Genomic DNA, 14,794 nt, shown 5'->3' with positions numbered 1-14,794 from the left:
TGACTCTGCTTTGCTGTGCTGTTCACTGCCAGTAAAAGAGCAATTTGGTCTGTTTGCTCCTTTCCCATTTTTCGGCAACCACCATGTGACTTGATCAGGGAAGCAGTTTTTCAAGACATGAACTGAACTGCTAAGAATGAGCGTGAGCAGGTGGCAAGCCTTCAGAATATTTGTGGTATGTTCACATACCATGTAGATCCAGCCTTTTAGAAAACATCAGTAAAAATCAGGAAGTATTGAACATGACATTCTTGATGGCTTTAAGGCTACATAAAGTAGCAGACTCACTGTAAAACACTGAGGTCTCTTGTGCAAGCCAGTAATAAATAATTTTTAAAAGTTAGACACTTAATTGTATTATAATGTTGTCACTTTAAGAATAGTAATTCTTAATTTTGATAGGAATATTGTCATATTTCTCTTTATAGATTTTGTTTACACTCAACAGTGTTAAATATTTTGAGGCACGTAGGTATTTGGAACATGAACTTGAATGGTTTGTATTTAAAATAATATAAAGTGCCTGTCTATATATGATACCCATAGATCACTGATTTGGTGTCACAGTTGGTAGATTTATGATCCAAAAGAGAAATCTTAGCATTTCCTCACTTTATTGTAGGTATAGATGCAAATATATTATTGCATTAGCTAGATTAGTAGTGGACTGCAAATTGTCCTGAGTTTTATCTTTAAAATCCAAATTTGATATTTGGAAATTCAGAAATAGTCTGATCTTCATTTGTTTTTTGGGGTTTTTTTGTTTGTTTGTTTGTTTTGTTTTTGTTTTTAAAGAAAGCTCCGTCAGTTATTCTACTTTGCTATTAAATTATTGTTAATTATTACTGTAGCAGATTGACTGGTAACAAAATAAGAACTTCCCATCAAAATATATGAAATTATGAAATTTACTTGTATTTTCAGGAGAATTTCACAGTATAATGACAAAATACACATCTTTGTAAGGGAAGATGTTCCGTATAGGTTTATATATTAATCTAATGAACGATAGCATGGATTAATTCTGGAGAAGGATAATAGCACCTATTAGACTACAGTGCTGCCATTCAACATGTAGAATATAAAGGTTTTTTAAAACATTGTTGTGACTTTCATTCTATAGTTTATTACATCTTAGACTGTTGATATTGCATCTAAAAATTTTAACATTTCCCTACAGTCTTTGGATTAAATCAGTGGATGGGCGAATAAGAAATATAGCCTTTTTCAACAGATAGCACCTTAATGCTTTTGGTTTATGTATTTGACTGCATGTGTCCACCTTCACTGCATGTGACCATCTCTTTGTTTCTGCTCATTCTGTCCAAATACACATCCATGTTTCCAAATATTGTGAAGAACAAGGACGCTGGAGTCTTGCATTCCAAAACAGGACAGTGTAGACCACCTAAGTGCTAAACCTGGAGCAGCACAGAGGTATCCTTATTTACTCAAATCATAGATAAATGAGGTATTGGTGATAGTATATTCTTCATATGCTCTGCATACTTTCACATGTTTTCTTTCTTTTTCGGGTTTTATGTACAAGTACATATATGCATGTATTGCTCATGGATAATATTTATCCTCCTTAAAGATACGTTTAAGAGGTAAATTTGAGTATGACATGAGTGTTCTTACCCCAGCACACTCTTTGTACACTGTACGTGAGCACAAAAGGACACCTACTTCTAAATGCCCACGTGCCAATGCCTGCTCGAGCTGAGCCAGGACTCTAAGCACTGTAGTAGGCTGTTGAGCCATATGGAAATGTATACAGCATCATCTTAGCAAGAGGAAGAAAACAGAAAGGAAACTGATTTTATAAAATTTCTAGTATGGGCTGCTCCCAAGGACAGCACTGAGAGCAGAGAACTAAGTATATTCAGCTCATTAGGGCTATGTATTATTTTGTTACTTTTCATAGGAAAGCGTGTCCTACTCTCAGCTTTTCCATTCTACTACTAAAAGTAGTCACTATGTGCTCTTTTTCTCCATTGCATGTAACATCACAATCTAAGCAAGTGACACAAGGAGTAAGAGAAAAAGTAGCCCCAATCAACCAAGTAAACAGAAAATGAAGAGGGTGACATAATTTGAATGATAATGCTGCTGCATACAGTGGATCTAGCCCTAACTTTGAATGCTTTGCTAACCGTAGGTTTTATGTAAAGCTGCAGCATTTAATATGTGTGATTTCCTGTGCACCTACCTTATATTTGTCCTGGTAAAGGAATAGAATTGAAAAGTAATGAGAATATACAAAGAATAAATCTGAAAAAAAAATAGCTTGAGGACAAAAGGGATTTTAATTTTTAATCTGAAATATTATTTTTTTGTAAGAAAATAGATTCTTTCAAAACCCAGAAAGCTTCAGGTAATGACCTCTTGTTATGCAGAAAGCATTTTGTATTTTACTGCAATGTTTTCTTTGTTGTGGAGTATACTGCATCACAATATAATGCTCATCAAATATTGCAGTGGGTACAAATAATGAAAATCCACTGTGATAATGTTCTTTGGGTATAATTTAGTGTCACAGCTGTGTAGGTATCTTCCAGGTCAGACATTGGATTACTCTTTATAACCACAAAGGTTTAAAGGAGAACATATTACTTTAAATATTATTTTTATCTATATGTTTTGCCCCCAGTAATTCTTATATAGCTTAATACATGACATTGATTGTATCATTACAAGATCTTACAAGTGTTAAAGTTTGTCAAAGTTTCTGGTCTATGAACGAATAATCATTGCTCCCTGGTTTTGACCTCTCCTGTGGGTTTTCACCACTAAAAGACTAGTATATATTGATGATTTTTAGAAGTTTAAAGTTGTAAATCCTACATTGTAAATGCTCACATTACTATGGATAGTACAGAAAATTTTGGAACACAAGATTTGCAGAGATTTGCATAGTATGTTTATAGTCCTGGGTAGTAATGATGAAATATGACTTTACCTTTCTTCTTACATGTATCGACTCATATTGCTGTTCATTGTTCTTATTTACTATCAAAGTAAGTTCTTAGACTGTCAGAGGTAACTAGTGCCTCACTGTCCAAATGTCAGATGGATTCTGTAAAAGATTTTTGTAGAAATGGAGTGAGGGAATGAAATAAATTTCTATCTTATCTATATTGACTAGAAAAAAAAATAGAATCAGTTTAAACTGCTTCTCAAAACTTTAACAAGTTTTAATAGGCTGAGAATTTTAAAAGCCAGGTTTTTATTAATATAGTGACACCCTTATTTAAATCTGTTATGATGCAGTATTTGTTTTGCTTTCAAAATTTAGATTCAAAACAATTTTAAAATTTACGTTTGAATAGTATTTTCTGATACTTTCTGCAACACTTTATTCCTACTTTCTACTCTGAATTTGTTTTTCATGCTGTTAAGAGTTGACTTATAGCCTTTGAGGAGGCATTGTTTTAATCAAATACAGACTGTGAAGGGGGAACTAGTTGCAGGCTCAGTCAGGATTAATGTTTTTTTTCCTGTTTTGGTACCTCATAACTCTCCCACCATGAGCCTTAATCAAACCTATCAGTGCAATGCCTCTTAAATCTCAAATTCATCAGCCTGTTCATGATGATCATTGTCACTTTCTTATCTGTCAACCATTTCTGTTATTACCCTTATAATACATGAATAAATAATCTTCATATTTCTGTATTCTTTTTGTTCTTTGTTTATTTCTTTTCTGACATGTCATTTCACAGGCAGTCCAGAAAAGTGGAAAGATATAGCAGCCAAAAACAAACTAGGAAAGGCTCCGCAACTGAAACGGAAAGGTAGGATTGTTGATCGATGTGTAAACAGCTCCTATTATCAGTCTGATTCCAGTTTGTTGAATATACCTCTGATACAACTTTTTTAAAACACCTGTGACAGTACCCAAAGCAATGTTGTTGTAATTGACAGTATTATTTACTTTGTATCTCTATTATTAGCACTGTATTGCATACGTATGGAATTTTTCTGGCATTCATTATTGCAGATAAATTCAATGGTAAAGACTAGCAGTTAATTTCTGCACTTAACCACTGATTTTTTCAAAAAATCTTTATTTTACAATAATTTTGAGGATGATAAAATATAATAGATTAGATAGACAGATATAATAGATTATTAGTTCAAAATGTCTGTGATCAAGTTAATTTCGCTTTAAAATATAACGAAGTTAAGTTACACATTTAAATATGTATAGAAAATTTCAACATCTATCATTATATAGAGTTAATATAAACACTGAAACTTTAACTTTTGTATTTATTGAATTTTCCTGAACTTGTATTATCATCATAACTTTTAACTTTGATGCTACAGTGGTATGGGGTTACATATTCAAATTTTTAAGAAAAAGTGAAGAAAACAAAGATATATACTGAATCATAAGAATATCTAGTAAAATTTTAAACCCTGTGTCTTGCTAAAATAAGAGCAGTGAGGAGGGGTGAGATCCTTCCTCTGTCAGAAATAGATTTATGTTACCTTGATGAGCAGAGGTGGAATGTACATCTGTTTACATTGTGAGAGCTGAAAATCTTCCATGAACAACACAGACATCTGTTTTCAATGAAAACACACATTACATAGCAAAACTTCAGAGCTTTTATTTTGTTTTACTGCTTCAAGTCCCAGATTATGGTTCTTGATGAAAAAGCAATGGTTACATTTTTCTTGAGTTTGATTTTTCTGTTGTCACAACAACCCAGTTTCCTTTTCAGTTTGAATAAGAGAAATTACGTAAATGATGGCTGAAATCCTTGCTATGATTGAATCAGGGACTATTTTGCCACAGAGATCACTAAAGCCATTTTTTAACCTGTTTTTTCTAACTCCTGAAGAGTTAGAAAGGGGTTTGGTTCTTGGTAACCATTCAGCAATGAGCCCAGTGAACAAGAGCACAGGGAAACATCAATTGTGCTGCTTCTTTTTACATCTCCATGGCACATACTGTAGGTTTTTGTTTCCCTAAAATGATTCGCGGTGGTAGATGTGAGACAAAATGTCTAAATAAGTCTGGGCGCTGTAGTTCAGTATTTCTTCATAGATATAACATTGCACTAGTGCCAAAAAGTTTTGATAATAGGGTAGGCAATTAATTTTCTTATAAAATATAATTCAAGACTCTTTCTTCTTCAAATATCTATTTTTTCCTAAGAATTGCTCTTTATTTTACAATTTGCAAACCTTGTCTATTTGTTAAGCAGATTAGTGGAATAACCTATCAGCATGCTGTCAGCTTCTCTATAAAGCATTTCAGCATTTTATGTAAGATTAAATTTTCTATGTATTGTGATAGCTTAGGAAATGTACATAAAAGGGAAAAGGCCAACCTTTTCAGGGTAATTTACAGAACCTAAACCTTCTCTTAATTCAATGAGATAAGCCTTCAAGATGGAATTCAGTAAAATGTTCAGATGGACTGAGATTACATGAAAATCCAGCATTTTCTGTTCTTGTCTGAATGAGCAAAACTTGTAAAATTTGGTTCATCCCAATCCTAAAATGTTTTCTTTCGGCCCTAACTAAACATTCCAGAAATGCCAGATGTGACGTTACCTGTCATATATGCTAGGATACATACAGTTTTTAACTGTATTTTCTATATTTTACATAGGACACGATACCAGCGGTGCACTGGATTGGTGATGCTGTCTTATTCTTAGGATTTTTTTATAGTTTCTTAGGTGGCAGCATGTTTTATTTAATATGTGTCACTCAGGCGCCTGTCTGAAGAGAAAGAAATTTGAGTTTTCTGGTATGCTGGCAGAGGTGGAACCTGTAGGATTCCTCTGTAGACCATTGCCAGCTGAATTAATAAGTTTTCTCCTTGCAGTGTTCCCACCTTCTGTGAGGAACCTGGAGATGAGATACACATGTTATGTGCTCATTGCAGTCTCATTTCTCACCAGGTATCATTTTTTCCCCAAATTCCTCTCCTCTTCATACTTCTTATCTCAGTTCTGTCTCATTTTCTCACTACCTTATTGTCTCCCATGCTTGTTTCTTGTTCCTTTTTGTCTCATTCTAGAGATCAGCCATTTGCAGGCTTCTTCCTTCCAGCAACAGATCTTTCTCCTAGACCAGCAAGTCCTTAAATCCATTCTAGTTATTCTTCAGTTGCCTTTTAGCTCTCTTTTCATTTGCACCCCAGGTAGCATATTCATCTCATTGTAATAACCCAGCTAATGCAAATCTTGGGCCTTATTTATCTTCGAGTTAAGTAGATCCTCTGTCTTTCTCTTGGAAGGGGACATGTCTGTAAAAAGAGTATTACTGGAGAAGGAGATAAGTTTCTGAGTTGCAGGTAAGTCCTGTCCTGTTCTGTAATGGCAGGACAAACTCACAGTGTTTCAGTAGGCTCTCAAATAAATTCCAGGATATTTAGCCTCTAAAATTAAAAATATCAGAACTGAGGACATGATGACTTTTTTAGATTGAAGCATTTATTCATAGTAAAAGCAAACAAGAAGTTTCTGATACTGAGTGGGATCCATATTTACCTTATGGATGTTATGATGTTTAGACATCTGATAAAACAGATGCTTAAAAGCTGGTTATGTGCAACAGTTAGGATAGATTACTTTTACATTCAGCATGGAGCAACAGGCATTTTCAGAAACTCAGCTCATCTTCGTTATCATAAGCATCTTTCAGAATCAGCAGATTCAGTCTCTTCAAGAATGTCATTGTTATCACCAGGGCAAGCCAGGAGTTAAGCTGAAGAAGTGTTAGGGTTTAAGAGAGAATATAAGCAATGGCAACAGAATCTTGAATTTTTTGCATTGTGACTGGTCTTCCACATAAACTGTTACTGATGAAATGGTTTTGAATCAAAACCTGTTTGTTATCCTTGGTAGGCATCTGCATGTAATTTCATATATAGGGTTTTTTTTAGGATAACTTCTTAGTGTATGATAGTCATATGAACCAGACAGTTCCTTGGTTACTTTGACTGTATTTTGTGGGAAAGTTATTCTGGGTGTGTGAGTCTACAGAAATTAAAAAGAACCCAAGCAAAACCACCCCACAACGAAATAATGTCACAAGCCGTTGAAATTTCTGAAATAACAGCAGATATAGTAGTACCATTTACAAAATGCTGCACTGTTGGAAAGCCAGGGAAGAGTAAAAAGGCACATTTAGAATACTTTGGCACTCTACAAACCTGAAATGTTTCAGCTTATCCTTTACTTGCAGTCTGTGCAATTACTGAACTAGTATTAATTATGCTTTATTATGCTAACATGATTAATCATTTTACTGCATAATATAATTTATTTTCATTATAGTTCCTTCAGAACCATATTTCTGTTTTAGTACTTACAGATACTTAAATAGATTTCTTATTTCAAACTGTTGGGGAAACAGGGAATTACGTATGTGCCTCCATATTGTCCTTTTTTAGGACACTAATTGAAATGCAGTTAGTATTTTTAATAAAGGTAAAAGGTATGTTTTAGAAACAGAAATGCTTTGTGATAAAACTAGGTATTCACAGCCTACTCTGGTCTAGTCCTTACGTCATATGTGTTGTTAGCTTGTGTTTGCTGTGTTTAAGGTGCAGCTAGAGTTTTTGGCCAACTTTCTGCTATAAGCAGTGCAGTTCAACAGTTCCAAAATTAGGGTCATGTGTATCTGCGGTGGTGAGTGTTCTGCAGTTTGTCATTTTGAAAACAGATTTGCATTCATAATTAATAACTTCTATCTGAAACGTCAGTCCTGGTCCTACAGCCAGGATTTGCAATGTTCTTTGATGGAGGGGGGCAGGGGAAGATGTGCCTGGAGCTAACAACTGAACAGTTTCTTTTTGGCACTGATGTTTTAGGGGTCTGCTACCATGTCTTTCTAGAAGGGGACTTCCAACCCCACGAACAACTGAACAGCCAGTCATTAGGGGAAAACATCACACTCGCTCAAGGTCGAGTGAGCAGTCTAGTATCAAACCCTTATGCTCTGTACATCACCTAGCATCCGGAGGGTCGGCGCCACCTTCTCCACTTCTGACAAGGTTCCTATTATGTGTACAGCATAGCCTTCATGTTCTGCCTCCCAGGTTTCAGTGTGGTGTTGTACTTTTCTGAGCATACTTGGCACGTTCACTCATTCTGGCACTATAGATTATCCTCTTCTCATATCCTTTATGCCATCTATCTTCACCATCCAGATGGTATTTCTTGCTGTTGAATTTAAGTAGTTATGCTAAGTAAAAGGTTTGCTGTGTTATGTCCCTCCATTGTTGTGTTTTGTTCTGTATCCATCTGAAAATTATCAAAATACTTTTCTTAAACACTGTGCAGAAAATCATGTGCTGTTCACACAGCTAACTGATCTTACAAGCTGATGTTACAAGTCAGTTGATCTATGTGGTGAAAGCCAACAGTATTTTGAATTTGCACAAATGTGTTACTTAAAATTATAAATTATCTACTTCCAACCCTAGTGTAGTAGATGAACAGTGCTTATCCACTATAGTGAATCTGATATTACTGTAACTGGCAAGGACATTTCATAGTAGGCTCTCCTCAGTGGTCAGCTGCTTCGCATCTTTGTTTTACTTTTTTAGACCTTTTCCCCATAGTTATTATAGGTGCCCATACTTACTTTAAATGCCAGCATTCTGAAGGTGTTTGATGTGTTAAACTCAGAAGCTGCATCTATATGTAAGAAATCAAGTAGCCACGTTGTTCTGAAATAGTGCTAGTTAGAATTCAACAAAGAAGTTTAGGATATTCACTTAGGTATAAATATTAAAACTCTAATACATGCTTTGCATGACACACAGATACACTCACACACACACCCCACACACCCCAATACCAAGGTTAAAGGTTTTTTTCCTTTGAGTTCAAAGAAAAGCCACATGCTATCCTATGGGAATCGATACTTGCTGTCCAGTTCTCTGTGGCCTTGAGCAATTATTGCATCAGCACAAAGGGAATACTGAACTTAATGAGACACAGAGGTGGCATTTTGTATTGCCCTTGAACCAGTGCAGAAGAATGTATAAATTGTGAGTCATAATCATAAATACTTCTAGTGCTTTTCATTCAACGGTTTTTGACTAGTACTTTATCTAAAAAAGAAAAAAAGGAAATAAAAGAAAAACACAACAAAAAACCCCCCACAAACAAATAAATTTTAAAAAAACCCCAAATCAATCAAAGGAAGTAATTTCTTCTTAGTGAAAGGTACTTAGAGAAATTAAATGTGATGCCTTATAAGTTTACCAGATATCTAGACCTGGGTATATGCATATGGCATAGACCAAATGCAGACTTTTTCACACCCATCTTCAGTATCTGCAACTTAATATGTGTTTAAAATTCAGAATATAAAAAGTCTCTTCATTTGACTGATTTCACTTTTATCTTAATTTCATTTGCAGAACACATCAACAAGGAAGTCCCACACAGTCTCCTCCTGCAGACACATCCTTCAGCAGTCGTAGGGGAAGACAACTACCGCAAGTTCCAGTAAGAAGTGGCAGTATAGAGCAAGGTATCAAATAATGAGCTTATGACAGCTCAAACTCTTTGATTTCTTACCTTTCTTTACTCAGTCTACTTGCATACCTATGTGCCCAATGCCGTATTTCTATCAATAAAGCAATAGAAGAGAATGAAAGCATATTTTTAGTTTGGGAAATCTAGTGGAGTTTGACTGGTGGGTTATTGTTACATATGGTTTAATTGCCTTAATTTTCTAGTACCATTTTATGTTTAAAATTTCTATTAGTCATGGTAGTTTCCAACACATATCTCATATGTTATCAGCTAAAAAAAACAGCAACATTTTGACAGTCTTTCTCATTTCTTATTTTGTGGTTTATATTTATTGTTGTGCATTATTAACATAGATTATTAATAAATATCACAAATCTGGTTTTTGTCTGGAGTTCATACTTCAGTGAGTAAAGAATAAAAATAATCACCATGGGAAATGTTAAAGTACAGGTCACGAGCCCTTTCCTGCTTAAGAATAAACTGATCAGGCAAAGACCGCTGTTTTTATGAAAAAGACAATATAGACCTAATGGTTGTAGAAGATGTGTTTTACATACTCATATCAAATAATATGTACATCGCTGTTTCCTTTTCTAGCAACATACAGAGTATGAATTATTATGGTAAAATGAAGTGGCGCAATGTCTAATATTTGCACATCCATGTTTTCTTCTCTGTTTTAAAAACCCTGTTTTCACATTGACTGCAAACAACTGCTTGGTTGCCACATACCACAAGGTTTTCTTTTATGTGGAAATTAAAGAAATGCTTCTAATGAAATATTGTAGTGCTTTACAGAACTGTGTATTAATCACACTCTTGGATAGATGATGTTGCCTGACCATGATGGCCTTATCATGACAGATTACCACTGGGGTTTTCGTGTATGATGGCTTGCATTAACACAGAATCAGTTTGCATTAATATTATGGTGATGACATACTAAACCTTCAATTAGCACATATAAAACGTACTCGTTTTATAAATGTATTTATTTTGAATTATAAATATGCTAATATAAGTGGCTTTTAATAACCTTAAACTTTACATTCGGGTCCTTTTGTAGTGAATCTAAAACTGTCTGAATTATAAACTAATTACAAACTACATTTGCAGTTTCTGCGTATTAGCAAGTTGAGTGCTTTTTAGGGAAATGTAATAAGTAATGAATTTCAATTTTCATGTTTCTTCTTCAATTTCAGAACTTGGTGCAATATATAATGATGAATCAGCTCTTAAGTTAATTTTAAGTTGGCTTTTATTTGGATACTCATATATCATCTTTGTGCTGTTCTTGATAGCCGATGTGAGAGTGAAATACGAGTTTGTTGTTTTGTTGAAGGCATTGGAAATACATGTAGAACTTAACGTGAAACTGAGTAGAGATGGGATGTGTACAGAAGAGGAAAGAAAAAAAGAAAGTTGAGCAGAAGACTAAAGCTTCTCTGAGTTTAGAAAGTTGTCGATACTGTGAACACGTGTAAAGTAATGCTGTTTCAGTGAACTCTTGCTTACACTTGTGGTTGATAAGCTTGTGTCTTATACATAAAATACATGAGTAGGATGCGTCATATTGTTTGCTTTGTTGTTATATATCATACCACCGGTGTCATATGGCTGTAATACAACAAATGGATTTAAAGGTTAAAGAGATTTCCTTCTCTACACAGTACTTTGATTTTTTCTAAGTGACTGACTTGTGCTTCTGAAAGGGAGGTTTTCTGATTTTACCCACATTTAATACTCTGTTCAGGCTCAGAATGTATTTGCAGAGAAGTAGTAAATTGAATAAGTTTTATAAAAGGTTTCTAAATAGTTTTGTTAGTATCTGCTGAACTAAATATGCTAGTATGTCTAACTTTATACTACTGTAAGAAATTAAATTCAGTGAGGCATTGAGACCACGGTATTTACTCAAATTTTAATATTAGTTTCATCTCTTTAATCCCTGTCAAATGAATATCAGTGTCAAATGTAGTGACTAGAAGTGATCTGACCTTAATATAGGACTGAATCCAAAGTATTCTGAGTTCTGTAAAAGATTTACATTAACTGTACTTGAAACTGCATTGTGTCTTTATTGGTTTAAATTCACAGTCACCATAGATAGAGATGATGTCAAAATGTAGTGCTATATACAAATGTCATAGGAAATATTTCAAAATGTGTTTTCTTCCTTTACAAATGAAACTACATTTTGATGGTCAGTATTGACATCCTGCGTTTCCAGGAAAACCTGTATGATATTCTATAAAGTATCGTTTTTATAGTAAAGTACTTCTTTACACTCTATACAAATCCTGTTGTTCGGTGAGGGTTGAATATACATCTAAATAGATACATCTATGAATCTAAGTCTGTTATACAAGTCAGTGATTGCTGTAAAAAGATTATGTGTCTGTATATCAAGGATGGTCTCCTTATTTGCTCTTTGCATATTCAGGAGACATAGAAGAATCCAGGAAAGTAATTTTATTACTCTTTAAAGCTCTCATTATGGAATAATGAGAGTTAATGAAGGAGCAAGAGACTGGTAGCGGTTTTCATCTGGAGAAACAGAGCGATATTTTGACTCTTAATCTTTACCTATCATGTCAAATGATCATATTCATGCTAATAAGGCTTCTTTAAGGACTGACATTGCATCTCAGACATTCCATTTTGTTGTCAAATTTAGAACTAAAAAAAGATTGTTTCCTTGTCTCTACCAGATGATGTTGTCTTAGTTACTACTCTGGCTGGCAGCTTGAAAATCATAAAATTTCAACTTATGAGAACATAAGATAGTTTTACAAGGTACTTTATTTAAAATAAAAACCACAGAAGTAGTTGGTACAGAGAAGACGAAAGTAGTGCTCCCTATGCCATTATAGAAATAGAGTTGGTACTGCTGATCAGGAACAGAGAAAAAAATGTAGAGAAAAATCCAGTTTAAGGACTAAAACCTCAAAACAGCACTATTATGCACACTGGCAAAAAAAGAAAAGGCTTCTTGGTATTATGTTTTAAAAGGGAGAACAGCTTTGTGTAGCTTTGGAATAGAGGAGGGGCATAGTTATTTTCATTTGAGACAATTCCAACTAAATATTTTTAGCAACTCCAGCGCGCGCAGACATTTTAAAGTGGTTGCAGTTAGGATTGTAGGCTTTTGTAATTTTTAGGCAATATGATTTTTATTTTCCTTACAGTAGTATTCAAGGAAGTCATAGTTGTATTTCTTTCCTTTACAACCCTGTCAACAGTATTTCTTAGAGTCCGAGACACATTGGGATATTATTGCATCTAAAAGACTTGAGATGCTTTAATATTGGAAGTTGGTCATGTATAGATGAGTCTGTGTGTGTTTTCAAGACATCACAATTTAATAGTCATTACCCTATCTTATGTTACTGAAGAAGTGGTTTTGATTTTTTTTGTGTTAACTGATAATTTTATGAAAGGACCTAATGCTATGAAGATGTTTTGGCTCAGTGACTAAAGCAGTGAAATTCTAAGCCGTGGTAAAGACAATGGTGTATTCTCAATATGTCATTCTGTGCTGAGCTGTAAGAGATTTGCTTCACTGGTTTTTTTTATTTGCATCATGTTTGAGTGGAACTGTGCAAATTGTTAAGGGGGTGGGGATTCTGGGTTGACTTTGTTTTTCAGCTGTTTCTAAAACAACTTTGTGATGTAGTTGCGTTGTGTTTAAATGATACTTCTTTATAAAGCACACCTCTGTGATCTTTACTCAGTCTGTCCTCTGTCATTGCAGCTATCAAACATCATAGGGATTCTTGCTTGAATAGATTTGAGGGTGGGTCTCTGCACTTTTGTATAATGGTTAATCATTGTATTGATCAAGAAAATTAATACACCCTGAAGATCTGGAACTTTTTCCTTCACTTCTTTTTACCTGTAGTAGATAACAGTAGGAATTATAGTAGGAAATCTAGCAAGTAAATAACAAAAAAATACTCTTTACTATTGAAATTTATGGACCAACAATATAAATACAATGATTGTAGTATAGAAACAGTCTTTCAAGGCTAATTCTTGCAAAACAGGTCTTTCTCCCTCTGTCTGCTTCTATTTGGGTCTTCACAGCGTGGTTTCTTTTTTAATAGCTTCAACAATGTAGTTTCCTATTTCAGAAGTCCTATAATGAGAGTAAGGTTTGTGATAATTAATAGTCTTTTTAAACGTAAAGAACATCTACAAACATAACTGAAGTAGGGTGTTTGTGTGTGTTTCCAGTGGCAATAGGCCTTATGGAGTGACACTGAGAAAAGCAGAAGTGCGTCCAGCATTAGGTATTGCTGTATATTGGCTTATGTTGGAAAAGGCTGCACAAGCTTTGTACATAGCTTGTATACAGGGTGAAGTGCATGTGTGCTACTGTTGTTACATGAGGAAAAACTACATGAACATTCTGCTGGTGCTGAACGGGGATTACACGTATAAAGTTCATATGTGTAATATATATACAATGGGAGTCATGTCTCAGAGGAATTGTTTTGATGCCCTGTATTTCCTTTTTAATGAATAAGAATGATAACTTTGTACAGAAAATCAGTATGTTGTCAAATAGTACATTGAGTTGCAAGTATCTTTTTATATTTAACCAATTTAAGATCCTAAAAAAACCCCAAAAACCGAGTTGCTAGTGAAAACTGTTCCGTTTATATGTACTTGATCATTGAAATGTCATTGCAGTGAGAGTATGGTTGGGGTAAAGGTAAAAGATCAAACCTTTTCAGTTAAAATCTTTTTTCTGGTCTATCCATATAAGAAAAAGAAAAAGTCACCTCAGTTTTAGATTTCAGACTTTCAGTGTTGTTTGTTTTGTCTTCATATATCTGGTTTTATTTTTAAATTAATAGGTGGCACTTCATATTTGAGGCAGCTTGTGGAATCTTTACTCACATTGGAGAGCATTCTTTTTAGCATTGCTAACTCTTGCAAATAAGTACAAGCCTCATAGTCTTGTATATTTGCCTGAAAAACTGATTTTCAGTAGTCCAGTGGTTATTGAGCATTATAGATTTCAATTAATAGAAAATAAATTTGTAACACTCATTATTGCAGAAAAGGCTTCAGAATTGAAAATAGTACTGTGTAGTTCAGGGACAATGATACTTAAAGCAATTTTAAGATTTTTATGTCATTCTTAAATTTGGGTATGATGGTACTGCTCTAGCAGAATACTTAAAGACTCCACAATCTGGTTCTCTGTAACTTCATTGTTCCTCTTAATTTTAAAGAAAAAGTCATAGGCTTTATTATTTTTCATGGTT

At 34.2% G+C, this 14,794-nt stretch overlaps 1 protein-coding gene across 50 annotated transcripts in view; it reads left to right on the top strand.

Moving 5' to 3' along the window:
- The window catches only part of RIMS1 (regulating synaptic membrane exocytosis 1), a 318,203-nt gene that overhangs the window by 224,927 nt on the left and 78,482 nt on the right, over positions 1 to 14,794 (top strand). For 19 of the 50 annotated variants that reach the window (XR_010429395.1, XM_064650149.1, XM_064650188.1 and 16 more), the window contains 4 exons: positions 1,360 to 1,437; positions 3,726 to 3,797; positions 7,841 to 8,023; positions 9,401 to 9,513. Coding sequence is in view for 49 of the 50 variants with exons in the window: in XM_064650149.1 (XP_064506219.1) it covers positions 1,360 to 1,437; positions 3,726 to 3,797; positions 7,841 to 8,023; positions 9,401 to 9,513 (446 nt within the window). In the remaining variant the exon portion in view is untranslated. The remainder of the gene's footprint in view (positions 1 to 1,359; positions 1,438 to 3,725; positions 3,798 to 7,840; positions 8,024 to 9,400; positions 9,514 to 14,794) is intronic. The other 31 variants (XM_064650192.1, XM_064650160.1, XM_064650157.1 and 28 more) reach the window with 5 other exon arrangements.

This window comes from Pseudopipra pipra, chromosome 3 (genome assembly GCF_036250125.1).
Source record: "Pseudopipra pipra isolate bDixPip1 chromosome 3, bDixPip1.hap1, whole genome shotgun sequence".
Lineage (NCBI taxonomy): Eukaryota > Metazoa > Chordata > Aves > Passeriformes > Pipridae > Pseudopipra > Pseudopipra pipra.
Note: the sequence above shows the minus strand (reverse complement) of the source record. Positions and strands in the feature narration are given on the sequence as shown.